The 24,097-nt window shown below is 37.2% G+C and overlaps 1 protein-coding gene across 2 annotated transcripts in view; it reads right to left on the bottom strand.

Annotated features, from left to right (window-relative positions):
• Positions 1 to 4,954: 4,954 nt before the first annotated feature.
• The window catches only part of LOC139944760 (autophagy-related protein 2 homolog A-like), an 81,200-nt gene continuing 62,057 nt past the window's right edge, over positions 4,955 to 24,097 (bottom strand). For both annotated transcript variants that reach the window (XM_071941857.1, XM_071941867.1), the window contains exons 25-42: positions 23,505 to 23,597; positions 22,628 to 22,698; positions 22,197 to 22,264; positions 20,832 to 21,038; positions 19,816 to 19,951; positions 19,178 to 19,422; positions 18,415 to 18,683; positions 17,584 to 17,716; positions 16,732 to 16,899; positions 15,893 to 15,994; positions 14,258 to 14,327; positions 13,461 to 13,755; positions 12,324 to 12,393; positions 11,953 to 12,035; positions 10,291 to 10,412; positions 6,669 to 6,823; positions 6,355 to 6,507; positions 4,955 to 5,574 (exon numbers count right to left, since the gene is read on the bottom strand). In XM_071941857.1, the coding sequence (XP_071797958.1) occupies positions 5,341 to 5,574; positions 6,355 to 6,507; positions 6,669 to 6,823; positions 10,291 to 10,412; positions 11,953 to 12,035; positions 12,324 to 12,393; positions 13,461 to 13,755; positions 14,258 to 14,327; positions 15,893 to 15,994; positions 16,732 to 16,899; positions 17,584 to 17,716; positions 18,415 to 18,683; positions 19,178 to 19,422; positions 19,816 to 19,951; positions 20,832 to 21,038; positions 22,197 to 22,264; positions 22,628 to 22,698; positions 23,505 to 23,597 (2,674 nt within the window). In that variant the 3' untranslated portion in view covers positions 4,955 to 5,340. The remainder of the gene's footprint in view (positions 5,575 to 6,354; positions 6,508 to 6,668; positions 6,824 to 10,290; positions 10,413 to 11,952; positions 12,036 to 12,323; positions 12,394 to 13,460; positions 13,756 to 14,257; positions 14,328 to 15,892; positions 15,995 to 16,731; positions 16,900 to 17,583; positions 17,717 to 18,414; positions 18,684 to 19,177; positions 19,423 to 19,815; positions 19,952 to 20,831; positions 21,039 to 22,196; positions 22,265 to 22,627; positions 22,699 to 23,504; positions 23,598 to 24,097) is intronic.

Below are 24,097 nucleotides of genomic sequence, written 5' to 3'. Positions count from 1 at the left end.
CACATCAATTTAAGTTGTGAGATTTGCCCTCAACCATCATATCAAAAGTTGATCAATATAATATTCAATGTTTCCTTCCTTAAAGGATGTGGCTGCTCTTTGTAGGACACAAAACACAATGTCCATAGATTTACATTAACTTTGAAGTTGATAATATTACTTGCTGAGGCTTTTAGAAACGAGTAAAACAAGTCACAAAAATTATGTTCGTCTCAGTGAGAAGAAAACATTTTAGCATTTAAATTGAGTTAACCAGTTTAGATATATGTTTAAGATGCTAAAACCGAGACGAAAATTATTTTGGTGATATTGTTTTATCATTTCTCAAAAAATACAACACCTCAGTAAGTAATATTTTAAGGGAAGCTTTCTACTATCATCATCTTCAAACTGTGTACGTTTTATGTTAATCTGACGATGTTGCATTTTATTGTACAAAAAGTACCCAGACCCTTTAAAAGCCGTGTACAAATCATGTCACATGGTCTATCCCGTTTGTACGTGATGTACATGTAATTCCTCTGTTAGCCACACCCACATCACACAATGTGACACAATGACTTTACCAACAGGATCAAGCCCTCAGCTGGCTAGATTCTTAAATCTACCATCTCCAAAATTAAGGATTATATTTATTTGTCAAGTAAACTTATTACATTCCATTTTGAATAAAAATCATGAACATTTATTTGGTTGTACGTGTACATCATTTAATAACCATCTAGCACATTTTACTATTTACACACATTTATCACATTATGGGTGAATAAGTATAATTAAAAATATTTGTTAAGCTGTAAAAATGTACATGTATTAATTTGCATTAAGAACAGAGCACATTTTATGTTAATGAAACAAACATATTTACGAAAAATTTAATTAAAAAAACCTTTACATTGCTTCATACCTTGCATTATATTGACACGTTTCTGTGCACACTGAAGATATGGGCTCACTGTTATTGCCAGAAGATGGCAATGTTATTGACATGGAGTCATGATGACCACCAATTGAGCTCAATTTTCTCAGGTTTGTTATTTTATGTATATGTTGAGATACACCAAGAGAACAGACTGGTCTTTGACAATTACCAATAGTGTCCAGTGTCTTTAAAGGCAAAGATAACTGAACTGATGATATGTCAAGGTGTGTGGGGAATCATACATGTATAATGCAACAGCATCTTCAGGAAATAGGCTGTGATATGTAGGTTAAATGACAATTTTTTCATTTCTATTGGAAGGAGAATATTAAAAGGTCATTATTTTGGCAATTTGGTTTGAAGTATTCAGATATTTCTTGCGCCCCAGGCGAAGGAGAATTCAAACTCACAATGTCAACAGATTGTGTTTGTACCAGATTCAATTATGTGATTGGATCAGAAGAAATAATACTGTACTGTAAAAATGAGAACACAACATGTGTAGTAATTTCACTGTTTCACATTCAAAGGCCCCAGTTATTGTAATACTTGTTTTTGTAACAATTCAAAATGTTTTACTAAGCTCCGCCCATAGTTGGCCATAGGAATCCATCTTCCTGAACAAGCCTGAGCTGAATTAATTTCTTCTTATATTAGTGGATCCAAATCACTGTAAACATCACTTTATTTTGAAAAGCATTTAACTCGTATTTGTACTCGCCCTTAGTGACATTGCTTTACACAGGTTTGTGTTAATAAACTCCTTTATTTATTGTTATAAACATTGTCCATTTCCTTGTCATTTTTATTATTTTTTTAATTGTTTTATTTGTCCACAAAGCACACCATATTTAAGGGCTGTTGCTTATCACACAATAGCAGTCACAGAGAACATATTAAAGAGTAAAGAGCTTTTTTTCTACCTTAAAAAACAGTCTAAGCTTCCACCATGGCAATGCCAATTCTGAGTAAATGTTGCTCAAAAACACAGGCCTGTGATGTGACAGGATTTAATTGTTATTCTTTTAAGGAACACGTTGCCTTGGATCGGTCGAGTTGGTCTTTAAAAAGAGTTTGAAACCATTTGTTATAAAATGCATATGATTAGAGAGATATTTTAAAAGTAGAATATAATGATCCACACAAGTATCACTCAAATTGTGTGGTTTTCCTTTTACCTCGTCGACTAACACGGTCAGCTATTTATGGGAGCCAAATTTTTTACTCCAGTCAATGGCCGACCGTGTTAGTTCGCAAAGTAAAGGGAAACCACGCAATTTCGAGGTAAATTTGTGTGGATCATTGTATTCTACTTTTAAATATCTTTCTAACCATATGCATTTTATAACAGACGGTTTCAAACGCTTTTTAAAGACAAACTCAACCGATCCAAGGCAACGTGTTCCTTTAAATACATGAATTTAAATTCATGGGGAAAAGGATAAATCAGTTTGTATCCAAAGTTGTAATCCTTCTAAATTGTTACACACTGGAGGACAGGTTTGGAAAGTCATATCTACTAATGTACATCAGCCACACCTTTATCACGATGATAGTCTAGAATAATAACAGCCTTACCAATGTTTCTATGATAAAATTCAAGATTTATTTTCTTTGCAATCGGGAACCATGACAAACATGAAGCATTTCAAGGACATGTTGGTAAGTCGGCACATACAATATCACACTAGGGTCAACTTTAGGCTCCAAAGGTACCACAGGTTTGTGTAGAGTTTAACAAGTGTGTATTCCCTCATTTTAACAAGGACATTGTCAGCAACTCGACACAATGGACACTTTAAAGGGACACATTGCCTTGGATCGGTCGAGTTGGTCTTTGAAAAGCGTTTGTAACCGTTTTTTATAAAATGCATATGGGTAGAAAGATGTTGTAAAAGTAGAATACAATGATCCACACAAACATGCCTCGAAATTGCGTGGTTTTCCGTTTACCTCGTCGACTAACACGTCGGCCATTTATGGGGGTCAAAATTTTGACTCCCATAAATGGCTGACCGTGTTAGTTCGCACAGTAGAAGAAAAACCACGCAATTTCGAGGCAAACTTGTGTGGATCATTGTATTCTACTTTTAAAACATCTTTCTAACCATATGCATTATATAAAAACGGTTACAAACGCTTTTGTTTTGACCAACTCGTCCGTTCCAAGGCAACGTGTTCCTTTAAATGAAACCTCAAGTCTTGTAAGCAAGTTAAACATTGCAAGTCTCAGGAGTAAATTGTACAAGGGAAACACACTTTGTTGTTTTTGTGGCATGCTGAAGCCAGTTTGTGTGAAAACGGTACATGTACACGTTAATTTGAGAGTTGCTCTGAAATGTTATTCTAAATTGTAGTGACTGCTTCAAAGAGTCATACAAATATTTAAGTAAAAATAGTTTGCTTTTTCCATTTTCAAATTTGACCTTACAGCAAACAAGCTTTGAAAATAGGCCTGATTATTATTATTAATAAAATAATGTAGTTTGTGTGCTGTTGACAGCAAACAGTAAGTTTACTTCTTTAGTTAGCAGTACTTATCACACATTTGTGGAAGGGTAAAAACCAAACCAGTTTTTATTTTCGTTCTGTTTATTAAAAAGACACAAGAACAAAGTGTACCAATGCATTTGTATTTGTAGACTCCAATCAAGTCTTTGGCTTGTTTTCCAAGAACTATTAATTTAAATGTTGCATTGTTTTGAGCTTTGTTTTAAGCATGTGTACATTTCTTAGAGTAACTGATTGACCTGGTAAGTCCACCTAAGGCTCTCAGGGCTACATCTTCTTTCCATTTATAGGAGCTTGAAATCACAATGTTTTATCTCAATGAACGAATCTTACTTTGTGTCTTTGGCAATTCAGTTATATTGCACCTTTTCCTATATCCACTTAATTAAAAACCAAACTTTAGTTTAACACCACAACCTTTTTCTGAACTACTGCTACGTACCTTTCCCTGTAAATACCATTCATATCTGTAAAATCACCACATACTCAGACAGGGCTACTGATTTGACACAATTTTCTGGTAAGAATGTCTGGAAGTATAATATAAAATAGGACTTTTGTTTTGTGGGGACATGACTTTTACTTGATCCTTTTTTGAACCCATCTTCTCCAAATCCAGATAGTGCAGTCCCAATAAAAAAAAACACTCAAATTTCAGGCCTTCAATTTAAATCAAGTTATAACAGAAAAGCCTTTATGAAAATTCTGAACGTATCCCTTCATTTCAGTTGATTTCAGTCAAAGAGTCCATAAATATAAATACTCATTGCCCAATACAAGTACTTGTCATGGTGCATCAGTACATAATTGGTTAATTACAGACACATCTATTAAATCAGAGGCAGAGAGTGGATCTATCCCTGCTACTCTTAAAAGGCAAGGAAGCAGCTTGCATGACTTCTTATTCAATCAAGGCCTGTTGGACAACTGCGTGGAGGTTTTCTAGTAAGGTTTATGTTAGTACTTGTCATGTTATCTTTTCATACATGCACCTTCAGGTAGATACATCTTTAAACATACAGGGAGGGCCTCTAGGAACCCAAACTACCATCAATGTTTTTTTAAGGGTTAAAAGTTAACATTTAAAAATGTTTCCCCCAAAACAGTTGGTTGATATGCTGATAAAATATTAGAAATAATGACCAAGTTCTGCTTTTGCTTTGCTTGCCCTGTACCAGTTAAACATTTGGCAAATATTTAGTGAAGACAGTTTAAGCATAAGTTTAAGTTATATCAAACATTGAGTTGTTACATTTGCAGAATCATCAGAGCTCATACAGATATTTAAATAGTGCTACTACAAGTGTCTCCAAGCTGGTTGGTGTGTAGACAAACATCAACTGTTATTAAAGGAACACGTTGCCTTGGATCTGTCGAGTTGGTCTTTGAAAAGCATTTGTAATCTTTTGTTATGAAATGCATACATGATTATAGAGCTATTGTAAAAGTAGAATATAATGATCCACACAAGTATCACTCGAAATTGCGTGGTTTTCCTTTTACCTCGTCGACTAACACGGTGGGCCATTTATGGAAGTCAAATTTTTGACTCCCATAAATGGCCGGCCGTGTTGGTTCGTTAAGTAAATGGAAAACCACACAATTTCGAGGCAAATTTGGGTGGATCATTGTATTCTACTTTTAAAATATCTTTCCAACCATAATGCTTTCTATAAAAAACGGTCTCAAACGCTTTTCAAAGACAACTCGACCGATCTAAGGCAACGTGTTCCTTTAATTTAATACTGTCTTTGAATCAATGGTAGAAGAGAAACACTTTTACATTGTACACTGCTCAATGTGTTGATGCCATGGTGTGCCAATACTGTGCTTTCTCTTAAACTGGTTTAATATGAGATTTGATTTATCTGTATAAATCAAACTGCTATATATTCTGTCCCCAAGTCTCACTTATTCTGGTCTGATCGCCACTTGTCAGCATCCTCCTTCCGAGCATCTGGTAACATCTGGTTCCTCATTCCTCCTAAGACACTAGATGTAGCTTCCGATGCTAGAATCAGGGGTTTAATAACCGTGGGAGGGATCTGTCTTAAAATACCCCCCACTGCCCCAGACACACCCTTATGTTCATGCTCCTCCTTAGCAACCTGAACAATGGCAGCAGCTGCATCCTCCAAACCCTAAGAAAATGCCAAGAAATATAAGAGCAGAGATAAAGTGTCTTGCTTCTGTAAGCTGAAGGCATTATGATACAAAGTATGGGTTTGTAGAAACTTTTAAAAACGACTTTGGTATCAACAAACTGTGTTTCTTTAAGACCCATCTGAATAGGTTCAAGATATTAATGTCACAGGAGGGCATTCTTTAGGTTGACCTTTTTTAAGAACAGAGCAAGAAATGCTTGGGGAGTAAAAGTTCTGTGAATGTCAGAGGCATCTCATGTTTACAAGTGACTAAGTCAACCCCACAAAAAGACCAAGTGGTCCTTGCCACAGTGACGCAATTGTGACGCTATGTTGTTTATGATCTAAGTAATTGCATAGGCTCTGATGTTTTTTGTCTTTTAAGACAGTAGTTCTGAGATCAAAATGCTCACAATATTCATGTATTAAACCAATTAGATTTGAGCTGTAAAGATGTATAATCAGAAAAAAAAAGATACAAAAACTAATGAATTGGTGGATGGCCGGAAACACCAACTATAACTAAATCCAAAAATATTTTGGGACAAAAAATAAAACAGAAGATAAAGCAAGTTGATATTTGTACTGTCAAACCTACAGGTTTCTAGGCAGGACTTTGGTTATTTTTTGTTATGAACTCAATATTTTGTATAAATATATACACAATGGCAACCTACTCCATCATGCCACTCAGCCTACACTGTGATGAACTGTTCAAATACAAAAAAATGTATACATCAAACACATGTAGAACAGATCTTTGTGTTTAATACTCACCTCTCTAACAACGTTGAATGCATTAGCCATGCCCTCCCTGAAGTCCGTTGGTTGTCTGGCTAGTCTAGACTGACCAAAAGGTCCGTAGGTTATGGCTCGGTTGGAAACACTTGGTCCAGGGGACACCATATCATATGCTGTCTCTGCTGCAGTCTAAGAATAAAACAGTTTCACTCCCAGTTAACATACAGGTCTTTGTCAGCAGGTATTTTGGAAACAGCAAGTATCAATCATTGTGCTCAGCTAGAGTTTCAATAGTTGTCAATCTTATCTTAATATGTGTCAATAATGAATGAAACAGCACAAACTATTACCTGGAGTATCCTGACCATTCTATTGGTGAGTTCTACTGCAGCCATTGCTGTAGAAGTCCCAAATGAGCTGGCCCCTCGTTGAAAACCTCTCATTAAGCGTCCATCTTTCTTGTATTGCTCCATAGGTAGACGTACTAAGTCAACTAGACCTTGAACTGTACCAACCAATTGAAATTTATATCCATTGAATAATTACAACACAGAAAGATTCTTAAAAAGAATGACAAATGTAAAAGTTACCATGACAACCAATTTAAGGCTTGAATGAGTGTATGAATGATAAGAGTGTGTCAATCACAAGGTTGTAGCTAGGGCAAATTGGATGCCGGCTAATTTTGTCGAGAGCATAGTCGAGAGGGTGGGTGTACATGTAGGGGCAGCGTAGCGCCTCACAACCCGGTGGGATCAACAGGGGCAGCGTCTTTGGAAGCTGAAGATTTTTAGGTTTTGTTTAAGCTTTGATGGGTTCCCCAGGCTCTCTCTTGCCTATTTGTGCCTTGACATAGCCATTGTCAAAGGAAAAAACATGTCCAGGGAGCCATAGAAAATAAATACTTATTAAGTTTTAAAGTAAAATGTTAGGGTAAAATAAATAAAATTAATATTTTGTTTACGATTTAAATCCCATCTCAAAATAGGGTAGGTAGACTACTAGGCAGAATTTTTGAGTGTAGAATTTATCAATTGAAAAGCTTGCAGTTGCATATATTCATCAGAAGGCAATGCAGAGTGGAGAGACAAGTTCAGAAACACATGATGACGGGACACATGTCCGATCACTGCCGCAAAATCTAGACTATTCCATTTCAAAAAGGAGCACATTAGTAAAATAGAAAAGCCATGTTTCACTGAGTTGTATTCATTGACAATTTCTCAACGAAGTGCATTCAATAAACTCAAAAATTGATTCTTGTCTTTTCATTTTTTTTCCAACAAGTATTAATAGACAGGAAAATCATCTAAATAAAAATTTAATGCAACTTCGACGACTCCACCAACATGGTCCGCCCATCAGAATAACTTTGTTTTCAACCGCCCGCCGGGCGAGTCAAAATTCTTGATCGCCCGCAGGTTTTTTTCACTAGCCTGCTGCATGTATGGTACAAAAAAAAAATTAAACTAAAAAAAAATATTAAAAAAAACACGGAAGTGAAGTCCCTAAAATTGGACGACTTTATCTCTTAATTTATGCCCTAAATTATCAACAACCATTTGAATGAACTTGTTGTTTGAGAATTGTTTGTTTTGAACATGTTCTGATCTCCGTTTGCAACAAAATCTTCGTGAATCAACGATCGGTCAACAACACACATTGAGAAATAATTCAATGAACTTTGGCCCGCAACGCCCTCTGTTGGCAGAAGTTGTCCATGTTACTAGAACTCCTCCAAGGCTGTGCATTGTGCATACAGTCTGCAGGCGTGATGCACAACGTTCGCCAATTCTTTACTCCGTTCGTGAGCGTGTGTTGTGAAGAAGGCTAGCCAAGAAGATCATGAATATGGATTTATTAACAGCCATCAATGGCCAATCACAGCGTGCGGAATCTTGGTTAAGATGGACTTCGGACTGTGTGTTATGTGCTGTGCATGCTGCATGAACCAGTGGGTGACCGTGTGAGTATTACCATGTGGTTGTGTGCATCATGGATACTACACGCATGCCGGAGATTGTGCGTGCTTTTTTTAGTACTCCATGAACTCGCAGCATTCAAGCGGCTTATTTTTTAAGCAACAATCACGGAGAACATCGCGGTTTTGGAGAGAAAATTGTTTTGATTGTTTTTACAGAAATAAAATACACACCTAATTACAAGTTTTACAGGATTGTTTTCTTTATTTTTCACTTATTTCAATGGCATTTAAAACAGTTGTACATAAATTTATGCCGGTCGGAGTTTGATATTTTTTGTTGGATCCCGGTCGGCAAAAGCTGGGGCCGGTGATAGCCGACCGGCTCCGACCGTGGTAGCTACAACCTTGGTCAATCACATACCCAGTTGGATGAAGGAATGCTTGAATGAGTGTAAGAATGATAAGAGTGTGTTCAATCACACACCCAGTTAGATGAAGGAATGCTTGAATGAGTGTATGAATGATAAGAGTGTGTTCAATCACACACCCAGTTGGACGAAGGAATGCTTGAATGAGTGTATGAATGATAAGAGTGTGTTCAATCACATACCCAGTTGGACGAAGGAATGCTTGAATGACTGTATGAATGATAAGAGTGTGTCAATCACATACCCAGTTGGACGAAGGAATGCTTGAATGACTGTATGAATGATAAGAGTGTGTTCAATCACATACCCAGTTGGACGAAGGAATGCTTGAATGAGTGTATGAATGATAAGAGTGCGTCAATCACATACCCAGTTGGACGAAGGAATGCTTGAATGAGTGTATGAATGATAAGAGTGTGTCAATCACAAACCCAGTTGGACGAAGGAATGCTTGAATGAGTGTATGAATGATAAGAGTGCGTCAATCACAAACCCAGTTGGATGAAGGAATGCTTGAATGAGTGTATGAATGATAAGAGTGCGTCAATCACAAACCCAGTTGGACGAAGGAATGCTTGAATGAGTGTATGAATGATAAGAGTGCGTCAATCACAAACCCAGTTGGACGAAGGAATGCTTGAATGAGTGTATGAATGATAAGAGTGTGTTCAATCACATACCCAGTTGGACGAAGGAATGCTTGAATGAGTGTATGAATGGTTAGAGTGCGTTCAATCACATACCTAGTTGGACGAAGGAATGCTTGAATGAGTGTATGAATGGTAAGAGTGCGTTCAATCACATACCTAGTTGGACGAAGGAATGCTTGAATGAGTGTATGAATGATAAGAGTGTGTCAATCACATACCTAGTTGGACGAAGGAATACTTGAATGAGTGTATGAATGATAAGAGTGTGTTCAATCACATACCCAGTTGGATGAAGGAATGCTTGAATGAGTGTATGAATGATAAGAGTGCGTCAATCACATACCCAGTTGGACGAAGGAATGCTTGAATGAGTGTATGAATGGTAAGAGTGCGTTCAATCACATACCTAGTTGGACGAAGGAATGCTTGAATGAGTGTATGAATGATAAGAGTGTGTTCAATCACATACCCAGTTGGACGAAGGAATGCTTGAATGAGTGTATGAATGATAAGAGTGTGTTCAATCACATACCCAGTTGGATGAAGGAATGCTTGAATGAGTGTATGAATGATAAGAGTGCGTCAATCACAAACCCAGTTGGATGAAGGAATGCTTGAATGAGTGTATGAATGATAAGAGTGTGTTCAATCACGTACCCAGTTGGACGAAGGAATGCTTGAATGAGTGTATGAATGATAAGAGTGCGTCAATCACATACCCAGTTGGACGAAGGAATGCTTGAATGACTGTATGAATGATAAGAGTGTGTTCAATCACATACCTAGTTGGACGAAGGAATGCTTGAATGACTGTATGAATGATAAGAGTGTGTTCAATCGCATACCCAGTTGGACGAAGGAATGCTTGAATGACTGTATGAATGATAAGAGTGTGTTCAATCACATACCTAGTTGGACGAAGGAATGCTTGAATGAGTGTATGAATGATAAGAGTGTGTCAATCACATACCCAGTTGGACGAAGGAATGCATTGGTCCCACTCCTCCCAGGAGACTAGGTAGTTGTGTCTTCTTGATATCCAAGGCCCACTCATTCACAGCATAAAGTATCAGCTTATCAATACCAAGCAAGCTGTCAAAATCAAAAGTATCCTCAGTTAATCAAAACTTTCACTTTCATCTGCTTAGCTGTATGCCCAAATACAGAGAAACAAGAAAAACCTTGCCAAGGTAGAAATAGGTCAACATCCAACATACCATTAGGCCAAATAAAAAAGTTGATCGTCCGGATTTTTTCAAAAAGAGGAGGATGAGATAATTTGTTTTTTCCAAGATGGCTGCCAAGTATTTTAATTCGAAGAGGCCATCAATTCTTCAGTTTGAAATCACTGGTAACTTATTTTATATATATACAGGATTTAAGGCATTGCATGGTGAGGTATCAATGTATATTTGGTTTGCGGTAACACCATGTGTGTATCTACTTGCCAGGTAGAGTTTGTTCTTAGAGAACTGTCCTGCTTTATTCTACTGCCGCGGAGTAGATAACTGGAGGTTCGGGAGACTTCTCAGTTCTGAAAAGAACTGTCCTGCTTTTTAACTATTACCAGGGCGGATGGTATAGAAAATAGACTGGACAACTACTTTAGCTTATAGGATCTTAATTAACTGTACTGCCACGGAGTCAGTTCTGAATTGGTCTCAACGTTTCGACTAGCTTGCTCTAGTCATCGTCAGGAGACTGAAGAGGTAAGAGAAGAGTGGGCTTATTTATAGGGGTTATTTTATATATATTTGTTGCATGAAGACCCAGGTTAACAGGAATATTATACTGAAAAGATTCCTTAAAGCCATTATACACTTTCGGTAAACAGTATTGTCCAAGTCTCACACTTCGTGTATCACAACTTATATATAAAATAAGAATCCTGTGGAAATTAAGGCTCAATCGGACATCGGAGTCGGGAGAAAATAACGGGAAAACCCACTCCTGTTTTCGCGTGTTTCGCCGTGTCATGACATGTGTTTATAACAAATCCGTAATTCTCGTTAACGAGAATTTATATTGTTTTACCGTTTTCTCAAAAAGTAAAGCATTTCATGGACTAATATTTCAAGAGAAGTCTTTCACCATTACCTTCTGTAAACCCTGTAAATTATTTGTAAATCTGTCAACTTTTTTTTTTTTTCTGTACCGAAAAGGTCCAATGGCTTTAAAGGTACCGCAAAATGCTGACGGGCTCACGATCACACAAAACACAATGCACACAAACACACAGTACACAAATGCACGAACCGGCGACACACACAGACATTGTATGTCAAGATGGAAGACGCAATATTTTTGATCCCATGTGCAGGATTGTGTGAATGATTTTTTTTAACTCACACTTTGTTTTATGAAACAGATGGTTACACGGATTGGGGTCCGCCCCTGTTAGATTCAGGAAAAGTCCCTAGGCCAGTCCTTTTGTAAAGATGAATTAAAAATACAAAGTTTCTTTTACGACAAATCAAAAATAAAAATTAGTTAAAAAAGGATGCGGCTTCAAAAAAGGATGCGGGTTGGGAAGATCAATTTCTTTAATTTTTTTTTATATTTGGCCTTATCATTGACGTGACTGGTGCCCCACTATTAGTTTATCAAATAAATTGACTCTACTTTGACTTACCCATGTCTGTTGTGAAGTCTTTTCAGTGTGAGCTCTGAATGGTTTAGTTGACCCAACCCTATGAGTAGACCCATCAATGTACCCTGGAACAAGAAATCAAAATCTTGACAGAAAAAGGGCTTCCAAAACCTGCCTTTGGCTCCGACATAGCTCAATCAGATGTTTGAAAAAAAAAACAGAAGGATGGAGATCTTGGTTGAAAGGGGGTTAATTGTGATCAAATCATTTATGAACTACATGTACATTCATTCCTACAAGATGCCTTTCCTTGAGAAATTATACTGCTTTTTATCAGTGAGTGGTTTAATAAAAATGTGAGGACTACAACAAACAGCAGAAATATATTGGATTCAACTTTAACTATCCCTCACCTGTTCCATGTCAACTCTCTTGCCTTCATAGTCCAGCTTGATTGGTACATCGGGGGAAAATACAAATGACCTGAGAAATTAAATATTCAAGAAATAGCGTCAAGAAATATTAAGGGACTGGTTAACTTGAATTCCCTTTTTTTCTTTATAACACCCCTTATAATATTCTGCAGTGTGATTGGTTTAAAGCGCGTCACATGATATTTCTTAGTTTTTCTAGAAGACGTACTATCCCATTAGCAACCAGGGTACTATCCCATTAGCAACCAGGGTACTATCCCATTAGCAACCTGGGTACTATCCCATTAGCAACCAGGGTACTATCCCATTAGCAACCAGGGTACTATCCCATTAGCAACCAGGGTACTATCCCATTAGCAACCAGGGTACTATCCCATTAGCAACCAGGGTACTATCCCATTAGCAACCAGGGTACTATCCCATTAGCAACCTGGGTACTATCCCATTAGCAACCAGGGTACTATCCCATTAGCAACCAGGGTACTATCCCATTAGCAACCAGGGTACTATCCCATTAGCAACCAGGGTACTATCCCATTAGCAACCAGGGTACTATCCCATTAGCAACCAGAATACTATCCCATTAGCAACCAGGGTACTTTATCGTTAGCAACCAGGGTACTATACTGTGCTGCGCAGTACCAACGTGTCTATTTTAGTCTATAACGTACAGCGTGGCATGACATGCTGCAAACCCAATCAGTCCGTGTATCACTAGCGCAGACGTGTGTGTGACAAGGATACGATAGTCTGTCACCCTTTTCAGATATCATGACTGTGTATTATTCTATTAATGTTGTCATTTGCTCCAGCTGTCTAATAGTAAATTCCCATAAAAAGATGACTGCAGAAAATCCTTGGTTAGGGTATGTATTGTGTGGTATAAAACAAATATTGACTACTTTTTACTCGTGCTACGGTTTAAAGTATGACACCCTTGGTGATCCCCTGAGCGTTAAATTTTACCAAGGCAAACGCTCAGGGGATCACCTCATGTGCCATAGTTCTAACTGTAGAACTATAAGTAGTCAATATTTGTATACTAGCCTTCCTTCCTTATTATCCTAAGGATCATTCGAGTATTCATGTATGGATATTTCCTTTCTTTAAACTCACCTAAAGAAGATTGGAGTAGCAGTGCCTTTTGGATTACCCTCTGCTGCAACTAAGCTTGGTACTTGATGGGACTCTAGCGTCACACCCGACACTGGATCCTGTGGGTTTGGGATAACCCCATATTCAGCCTCATACATACAGCTGTTTGCCTGCCCTTCTCCCTCCCCTTCCTCCATCCCATCTGCCAGCCACTGCTCCACAGTTCCAGGCGGCGAACTCTGGCTTCTAGGTTCCAATGAGGCAGTCTGGGCTTGGGTGGGAGTTGTTGCATAGTGAGTTATGTGTTCTTTGGTTTCTGGCAGAAAAGAACACCAAGTTATCAAATATGAGTAAGCAAAAGTAATCAAAAACTGAAATTAAAATATAAAGATTGACATGAACAAAGTACAGTAAATAGGTAATGGCCTGTCGTGTCAACCGTAGCAGAGTCTTTCTCGAAAGGATGGAAATGACAGGCCATTAACTATCTTTTTAAAGTTTATACCATCGGTCCTTTCGGTAGGTAAGTTGTTTGCAACAGCTAATTCTATTCTATAAAAAATTCAGAGTCCTTAAACTCAGTGTTTTTGGCAAAGGTGTCTTACTAGTTGTACTTGTATAGATCAGAAACAAAGTATAAACTAACAATTTGCTGTATCTCATGAGAGAAAGGTTTCATGTAGAAATGTTGCATGTCATATCACAGTAAGGTCAGACATATGTAGGTTTCATACATGTTGTACTGACATTTTGTTTACACTGACATGCTGTTCCTCTCCCTGTTAAACCTGAGATGTAAGTTGAATAGAGATATTTACCTGGACGGGAGACCTTAGATGTCTCTGCTGACACTTTGGTGAAAAAGTCATGTAGAAAGAACAACGAATCCTAAATAATAAGAAGCACAACATTCAGTTAAATAACCAACAGCATTGGTAATCATAATTTTAACAAAACTGTTTGAACCTTAAAAACAAGGTGTGTCGGGCTGAGCGGAAAAGAGGACCGGACTCAAACTCTGGTGTTTCTGATCAGCAGAGTGTGGGTTCGAATCCCCAGTTATGACACTTATGTTCTTAAGCAAGAGACTCAACTGTGGCTTCGTCCTTCGGATGGGACGTTAAGCTGTTGGTCCCATGTGTTGTGTAATGCACCTAAAAGAACCCAGTTACTTATCGAAAAGAGAAGGGGTTTGCCCCGGTGTTCCTGGTGTGATTGGCTGCATATTGCGCCACAGCACCTTGTAAACCATTACATGGTTCTATGTAAGGAGTAGGTCTCGTACTTCAAACATAGTCTCACATACCTTGCAGGAAAATACTGCATGTTGAAGTGCATTTAGCGTCACATGAGTGATGGATATGAGCGCTATATAAGAAGCCACTATTATTGTTATTGTTGGACAATGTCAAGAAAATTGCATTTGAATATGACATAAGTTAATCAAATAAAGTGTAGAGACAAAACATAAACCGCTCTTCATTAATGTCACTGAAACCAAACCACCTAATTTGATGATTTTTTTCATTGAAAATTATATTGAAAACTAGATTAAGTCTATAGGAGTTGAGGCATCGAATGGTGGGGTATCATTGCGATACACCATGTGTGTATCTAAATGCCAGGAAGAGTTTGTTCTTAGAGAACTGTCTTTCCTTTATTCTACAAAAAGTTTATTTAGTGGTCAAGTTATAATTTTAACAACAAGTGAAAGTAGATTAAATGAGAAAACACGGGAAATTTGATTACATATTAAGCGAGACATGTGTTCCATGTGAAGAATAAGAACCAAAGTAAGATCATAGTACAATAGTTTTAAACTGGATTATTATTTCATTTATGTTTTGTATTACAAAGTGTCACTAGCAGGTAGCGTTAAAGGAGCACCTTGCCTTGGATCGGTCGAGTTGGTCTTTGAAAAGCGCTTGAAACCGTTTGCTATGAAACGCAAATGGTTAGATAGATAATTTATAAGTAGAATATAATGATCCACACAAACATGCCTCGAAATTGCATGACTTTCCTTTTACGTCCCAAAAGAAACACGGTCCGCCATTTTATGGTGTCAAAATTTTTACTCCATAAAATGGCCGACTGTGTTAGTTCACGTTGTAAAGGGAAAACCATGCTATTTCGAGTCATACTTATGTGGATCATTTTATTCAACTTTTAAAACATCTCTATAACCAAATGCATTTCATAACGGTTTCAAACGCTTTTCAAAGACCAACTCGTCCGATCCAAGACAACGTGTTCCTTTAAGTATTGCATGTTGATGTGCTAAGAAAACCCCAAATGGGGGAATTCAGATAAGAACACAATCCGCATGCAAGGCTCTGGTCTATGACGAGATTCGAACCAGGGTCCCAAGAAGTGAAAGAAAGCACTGAGGTTATTGTATGTTTGGACTTGTATGACTTCTCTTGCAAGTTTGAATCCATGTTATCACAAACCTGGTCAACGTTAAGTCTCAGTGGTTGAAGTGAGATTCGTAGACAACATTCTTCAGCTGTCAGATTAGGATCTGGACGGATATGCAACGCTTTCACTAAAACCTGAACAGAAAGAACCAAGAAAGACACACATTCTTCATTCAAATCATTATTTCTAAACTTTCATCAATGTACATGTAAGATAAATGTTTTAAAAGGTAGGTCATAGATTGGTTTAGGTCAACACAATGCTGAACTATAGGCCAAGTTATCAAAAAAGATTATATAAACAACCATTGCAATCTTTTTAACAGTAGACTTTGGGATACTACTTCAGCAATACATTTTTGGGACAAGAGGGGGGGGGGTAGTTGCACCCAATCACACTGATGATATGGACTGATTTCTAAAGGTGCTTATTTGTCTATTTTCTGTGAGCTCATGGCCATCTGTCACTTCTTTCTGTTTATGAAATTATTTCCATGCATGAGTCATCATGGTTTTTATGCACTTTTTAAGACTTTGATTTGACTAGTTTTCACCTCACAATTCTGACACAAGTGTGAATTGAAATATCAACATGAAAAAAGGAATGACTTAGTTGAACTTTTCATTCGTAAAGACATGTGAAGTCAAGCAACATTCATGCTGCAACATGTTTCACATATTGCATACTTACAGTAAACAGCAGGTATGCACAGTTCATACACCCCATACATGCATGATATTATGCAGATTATTCATGATTATGCATATTGTATTGTGCCAATTAAAAATCATTCACAAGTTTCTGAATAGCTCATCTAACTACCCAGATAAGGTGAAAGTAATTAGTAACAAACATAAATTAATGATCTAACCATGTTTGCATGAGTCCTCCTTGGTCTTGCTTCAGATGAGTACAGATATAAAAACTTGTTGATCTGTGAGTTGGCCAGACGATCACGCACCTCAATGTCACTGATTAAGAGAATCTGACGGGATTGTTGCTGGGTGGCCTCCGGGTACTGGGTGTGCTGGAACCTCACCTGAGATGCATAAGGTGTTTGCGTTAAAGGCAGTGGACACTATTGATAATTCCTCCAAATAATTATTAGCATAAAACCTTACTTGGTATGAGTAATGGGGAGAGGTTGATAGTATAAAACGTTGTGATAAAACGGCTCCCTCTGAAGAAACGTAGTTTTTGAGAAAAAAGTAATTTTCTACGAATTTGATTTCAAGACTTAGAATTAGATTTAGAATTTGAGGTCTCGAAATCAAGCATCTGAAAGCACACAACTTCGTGTTACAAGGGTGTTTTTTCTTTCATTACTATCTCGCAACTTTGCATCGATTGAGCTCAAATTTTCACAGGTTTGTTATTTTATGCATATGTTGAGATACATCAAGTGAGAAGACTGGTCTTTGTCATATACCAAAAGTGTCCAGTGTCTTTATTAAGGGTACAGTAGCAGTAAACATTTTCACTCTGTGGACATACTGTGCCATAGCAGAACAACATACAAACAGTTTGTTTTCGACAAGGGATTTGTTGGTCAGTAAATCTGAAGGTGAAGGTTTAATATGGAGTCAAGTTATTACAATTTCAAGATCACAGAGTGAAATTCAAACTGACTATATTTTAATCTTAAGGATAACAGATACAACCCCACAGCAAGATTTGGTTAATATCAACACAATGAAAATGCTGTTGTTTGAATGGTCCTAACCTTATTCATTTGTAGCTGCATGAGAGTGGAATGGTCCCTGCCTGGCCCCCCTCTTTCATGCCAGCTCAGCTCATGATGACTTGGCTCTCTGCTTTTCCTGGAGGTTGGACTATTGGTAGTAGTCTGAACAGGTCTGTGGTTTCAAGACAAATAGAAATAATCAAGAATCAGGTGCTGCACACTCCTAAGGAGTTAAGATGGTGTAAGAATGCTCAAGGCATGATGAACTATGGTAGTAATAGGGTATGGTTTCGTAATTGGTTTAAGAGCTCCTAAAAAATGCCTAATAATGGTTGAATTAAACAAATTGTTGCCATTTTTATTCTCAAATAGAGTTGTGAAGTTAACAGAATGGTAAGAAATAACAATCCAAATAATAATCCTAATTGCCCAATTTCTGTATGCTGGAACCTTCCTCATAGTGAACATGGTTCTCTAATTCACAAATCACATCAACATTCAATACCAAACCATGTCCTTAAAGGATGTGGGTTCTTTTTCAAAATGTCCACAGATTTACATTAAACTCACACAGTTTGAAGATAATGATAGTAGAAAGCATACCTTCAAATATTACTTACTGAGGTGCTGTAGTTTTTGAGAAATGAGTAAAACAAGTCACAAAATAATTTTTGTCTCCGTGAGACAAAAATTATTTTAACATGTAAAAACCTATTAACCACTGGTTACGCTTTTACATGCTATAACTGAGACAAAATTTTTTTGGGTGACATTGTGTAAGTTTAATGTAAATCTGTGGACATTGTGTTTTGTGCTAGAAAAAAAAGTATATATCCTTTAACAACAATAATGTGGTTATCTTGCAAGTACCTTGTTCTGTCTGGAGTGCCTGGTCTGACTGGGCTTGCAGTGACATCTGGGGTAGAGTGTTTCTTGGCTGACACTGGCCCAAAGTCATTCCCCCCATAGACATGCCAAACTATGCTCATCTCTTGTAGAGTGTACTTGATGACCGGAGTTGGGAAGCCAGTGGGTGCATTCAGTTGATCACTACGCCCAAGAGGGCGAGCAAAATGCTCTTCCTTAATAACAGTTGGCGTGTCATCAAGGCTCTTGACTTCAGGCTCTCCTTGGGTGCGCTAGAAGTGGCAATATGAATATTATTACATATTAGAGTCAAAGTACAGGATTGGTAACATTGTCATTTGAAAGTTCTTATAATAACTAATCCATTGAGAAATATTGTTGTGTAAAATACTGCCCAGATTCCACATATTGATTGCCACATCTGAGATGATAAACATGTTATGTATGTGAACACAAATAGAATAACTGACCAAATAAGATAGTTTTTGTTGATTTATCACAAAAATATGACCCGAATAGAAACGGGAAACATGTTGGTTGGATGGTGTATTACTCTCACAAAAAAAGACCATTGATGCATCTTTAAATGTTTACCTATAATAATTTGTATTTATTGTTTTCCTTTCTGACAGTGAATCTGCTTAACTTTGAAGAGCCACTTTGTGAAAGTGGAAAAGCAAACTGTGTAAATGTTTATTTGAAGCACTACTAGCCCCACATATGGGCAGATACACTAAGACAATATGAATGTGCCAATGAGACTTACCAGTACACCCATACCAGGATCATCTAAGACACAGAATTCCTCATCATTGAAGTACTCCTCTCCTTCATCATGATCCATACCATCAACATACCCAGACAGTGGTTCAGCAAGGCTGTTCAGAGAGTCATGCTGGTGATTGGGGCTGGTATCATCTATGGAGGACACTGCATCAGTCATGTCTTCATTAGGGAACAGGAACAGGTCACCATCTGCTTTCAGGGTACAGGCTATGTTCATAGGAGCACCTGCAAAACAACATTCATGACAACAAGCGCATAAATTCATACATGTCTGGAGTCCCCTAAGTTTAACCATTCATGGCACCAGGATTTAAACCTACATCCAGATGAATTTGTCGCCAAAACTTGATGACAAAACTGGTTAACAAACCTGTGCATTAACTTCAAATCTTGTGGCCTTTCCTTGTTGGATTCTGGTGACATTAGGCACACTCTGGGGGCACCAATTGGATCAGTCAGGTATCAGTGATACAGCATCTAAAGTGCTTTTGTTAGTCTTGTTTGAGGTGAGTAGACACAACGGTAATGCTAAGTCAAGTCTTTTATACAGGAATGACAGGAGACCATTGGGATAGAATGGTGTTTCAAGGATTACTAATGTACTAGAAGCTGTTCTACCTTCACTTGGTGGTGGTGACAGTCCAGATCGGACATCCTTCATTGCCTCATCCATCAACTGCTGCATCTGATCAAGGTGATTACCACGACCAATGGGACTATCCGATGGAGGCTTGCCATTCATCTCTGAATGCTCCTGAAATGCAACAGCCATTATGATTGGTCAGCAGTCTCAATGATTGTCATTATGATCTTTTGTTTGCTATTAATTATAATAATAAACAGACCAATTAGCTGGCTAAGAGAGCAGCACAACATTAAATTGAAAAGTCTCCAGTAAATACCAACACATAAAAACTTGTCACTCGCGCTCTCTCATTGAACTCCAATTAAGACATCTGCTCCTGAATGTGGAATGTTCAAATCCCATCAAAGCCTGTTGACTCCCACTGAGTTTTAGGCAAATCTTCATAGAACTCTTTATCCCTCATGCTGTGACTACACCAGCTAAATTAAAGACAATTCCCAATAACTATAACACAGTATAACCATATTGATGTATGTGAATGTGAAACCTTGTGGGGCCTGTATCAAATGTCTGAGAAATAATTGAAAACAATATTTTGTAGAACACTATGGTATAATACAAAGGTATCAATCAAGGGTATGACTTTTGGGTGAAATAGGATGAGATCATTCTGCATCTTTCTGGTTACATGTATTGCTGCAATATGCCATTGTCTCTTAATTATTAACTTGGCCAAAGAAAGATGTCTCTTATGTGCTAAATTGGTAAATTTCTCTGTTGAAATTTATTCTACCTTGTCTTAATAATGATAATAAAAGACATTAAGGGCATGCTTCAAACAATTCTAACTAGCTCTTGGGCTAGTAACTTCAATTCACCATCTCAGCTACCTGGGTGGAAACAGGTTGTGCTGTCAAATGTGTGATGCATCAAGCTAAAATAAACACAAGCACCATCTCTGTTCTACCTGGTACCCTGTCACTCCTGCTGGGTGAAGAGGAGCAATTATAAGTATAGTGCCGTGTCTTACTGAAGCCAATGAACACACCTCATATTCCATGTCCCACTGTTGCTGCTGCTGCTGCATCTGTTGCTGCTGTTGCTGCTCAGGCTGACTTGATGTTTGTTGCTGGGCTGGTGATTGGTCCCCATCATTGGCAAGATAGTGTAGAAGTCTGGCCAACGCTGTGCAGGAATCGGCACATGTACGCAGATGAACAATATTATTGGACACCTTCAGATCAATCTTGGGGTTCTAAGAATGAAATAAGAACATATTATAAACAATTAACACTATACTTCTCAAAGGGAAAATACAAATTTTGTTTTGGGAAGAGTAAATTAGTTACAATCCTATATTAAACTAGAACAGCGAAGCTGCCATGGCGAGCTGCTGATCACCAGATAGAACCAATGACTGACAGAAAAAACAATCATTTGATCAACTGATTGTCAAAGGGTTTGGGACATTGACAAGTATGAAGTTATGACATTTAAGGTTTTCATTGCTTAAGCTCATTCAACTGTGATCTTTGAGTTTAATCTTTTCATATTATATACATCTAAGCAGCAATAACTATTTAATTAAAACTTTGCCCTCTTTATTGATGCACTCTCTGAGTTTTATCGTTTCATATGCATCTTTATGTAAAAAGTAATATATGATTTAGGTTTCAAGTCAGTACATCATGGAAATAAGGAGTTATGCCTATTCAATGTGTTCATTGTTTCAGCTCATTCAACTGGAACCAGTGATGCACAAAGAGAGGTTTATCTTTTCTTATGAATCTAAATGTAAAAAGCAATAGTTTGAAGTCAGTTCATCATTGAAATAAGGAGTTATGTCTATTTAATGTTTCATTGTTTTAGATCACTCAACTGAAACCAGTGATTACATGTAAGTCTATGAGTTTTATCTTTTCATATGAATCTACTTGCAAGAAGCAATTTTGACTTAAGTTTCAAGTCAGTACATCATTGCAATCAGGAGTTATGACCATTTAATGTTTTTCATGGTTTAAGCTCATTCAAATGAAACCTGTGATTAATTCTTTGAGTTTTATCTTTTCATATGAATCTACATGTAAGGAGCAATGTTTGACTTAAGTTTCAAGTCAGTACATCATTGCAATAAGGAGTTATGGTCATTTAATGTTTTTCATTGTTTTAGCTCATTCAACTAAAACTCATTCCAAAAACTTAGTGTTGAAAGCTAATTTTAAGAAAATTCCATTTGAAAGTATACAGTGTGTGGGAAAATAGCAATATGTACAATGTACATTAACATTCTAAATTTCATTTGAAATAGTGAAATTAGTGTATGGCACATAACCCTCTATGAAGTGTCCTAAACTTAATTATATAATGTGAGTTTTTTAAATTGCTAAAAAGAAAACAAAACAAATGAAGTTACCTTTTCTTTGTCTGTGCTCATTCTCAGTGAAAGTTCCAACATCCCAAGATCCAAAACACAAACATAATCTAAACAAATCAAGACAAGAATATTATTAGCAGCATCCAATAACACCTTAACACAACATGTGCAGTTGGATTGGCAACATTTATTATTGAAATCAAACCGTGAAGGAGTTATATGATGCAGGTTTTTTTTTTTTTTTTTTTGGGGGGGGGGGGTATGTGTCCACAAACAAGTAAACATAAGCATTTCCATTTTTAAATGTAAAATCATTTGTGTTGTGTCAAACCAATATTTCTGGACGACTTGGTTCAAAAAGTATCCAATATGCACAGCACGACATAATAATACTGATTGCTTTCTAGACAGTGTGACTATACACAGCACTACATAATAATACTGACTGCTTTCTAGACAGTGTGACTCACTTTTTCTGATGTCCACAGATCTCTCATTGCACTGGTCTGATAAATAGAGTGATGCATCGTCAATTAAGAACCTACAAAGACATCAAGATTAAGAGTTCAAGATAAACATTCATCTTACAGAAGAGACATCCTCTTCACCCAAATACAAACCTTACCTCTCTATATTTTTTGCATTCTTTCCCTGCTTTTATCAAAGTGATATTCTGTGGATGAGGAAATATGTGTTTTGTGTGCTATTTTTGCATGAGTGTGTGCATACTTCATATTACTTTGCTTTATTCAACTAGTGCTATTTAGCACTATCTCTGTACGCAAAGAATGGTGATTATGAGGTGCTGTAGAATTCTGAGGAAGTAGAACCATGAAACCAAGGTTTTCTCCTCAGGTGTGATCCCTGCTATGGCAGCTAAATGGCACACTTACATTATGGATACCACCAACACTAGGGCTAGATAGCTCAGTTGGTGGAGCACCAGCACGTTAATCCTAAGATTGCAGGTAGTCAACTTGTCTTTGCTCACCTCAAAATCATTTGTAATCATGAGATCCCTAATACACAGTGACTTATGGTGCCAAGTACATACTTCATATGATTGGCACAGTACAGAATTCCTTTTTATCAAGGATATTTTGAAAAGAAAATTTAGTTTCCTTGTAAAATCTCACTGATTATAATAAAGTTCATACCAGAAATTTTATTCAAAAAAAAAAAAAAAATCCTTTCAAAATGGTTGTTCTCACTATAAAAAAAAACATTTGTGAGACTGCCACAGGTTGATCATGGTATGTAAATTGAGGATAGCATGAATTTAGTCTTTGACAAACAATCTTTGTACTATGACTTTAAGATTATTGGGCATTGAGTAGTAATACTTACCTCAATAGAGACTCTTTAGCTTCATATACCAAGTTACTAGAGATACTCAGGGTCTCTGCCATCACAAATGTCCTGATAGGCAGGTATAGGGGCCTAATAAAACAACACAGTCAAATACAAACACAATTGAACATCATTAACAATTCTTCTTTAACAAATTCACCAATGGAATGCATCTACTTGATGCAATGGAATGCATCAACTTCCTACCTTGTAATGATAACTTTGCATTTATTAGCTTTGTACCAGAGGCTACGCAAACGTTGGTTTTGAGCAAACAGTGAAGTAGGCAGGAATAAAACAAGTTTATTGGGTTATTCTAACATTTTTCTTTGAGTATTACAGATGAAAAGTGTGGAAGTGTCGTGACCGAGCGGTTAAAGGGTGGCTGCAGTGTTTTTAAAAATAATTTAAACGATTAAACATGACTTTTTAAACCTTAATTTTTTTATTATTTTTATTATTATTAAATGCACAAGTATTTTAAAAAATGGTTTTCAAGAGATTAGGGGAACCCACCCCACCCCTAAAAGGGAGGTTTCATGTGACGTCATGTCGGGAACCCGAGCCGTCGGGCCCCCTGGCTGTGTGCA

The sequence above is a fragment of the Asterias amurensis genome, chromosome 1 (assembly GCF_032118995.1).
Source record: "Asterias amurensis chromosome 1, ASM3211899v1".
NCBI classification, from domain to species: Eukaryota; Metazoa; Echinodermata; class Asteroidea; order Forcipulatida; family Asteriidae; genus Asterias; species Asterias amurensis.
This window is presented reverse-complemented; position numbering and strand designations above follow the sequence as displayed.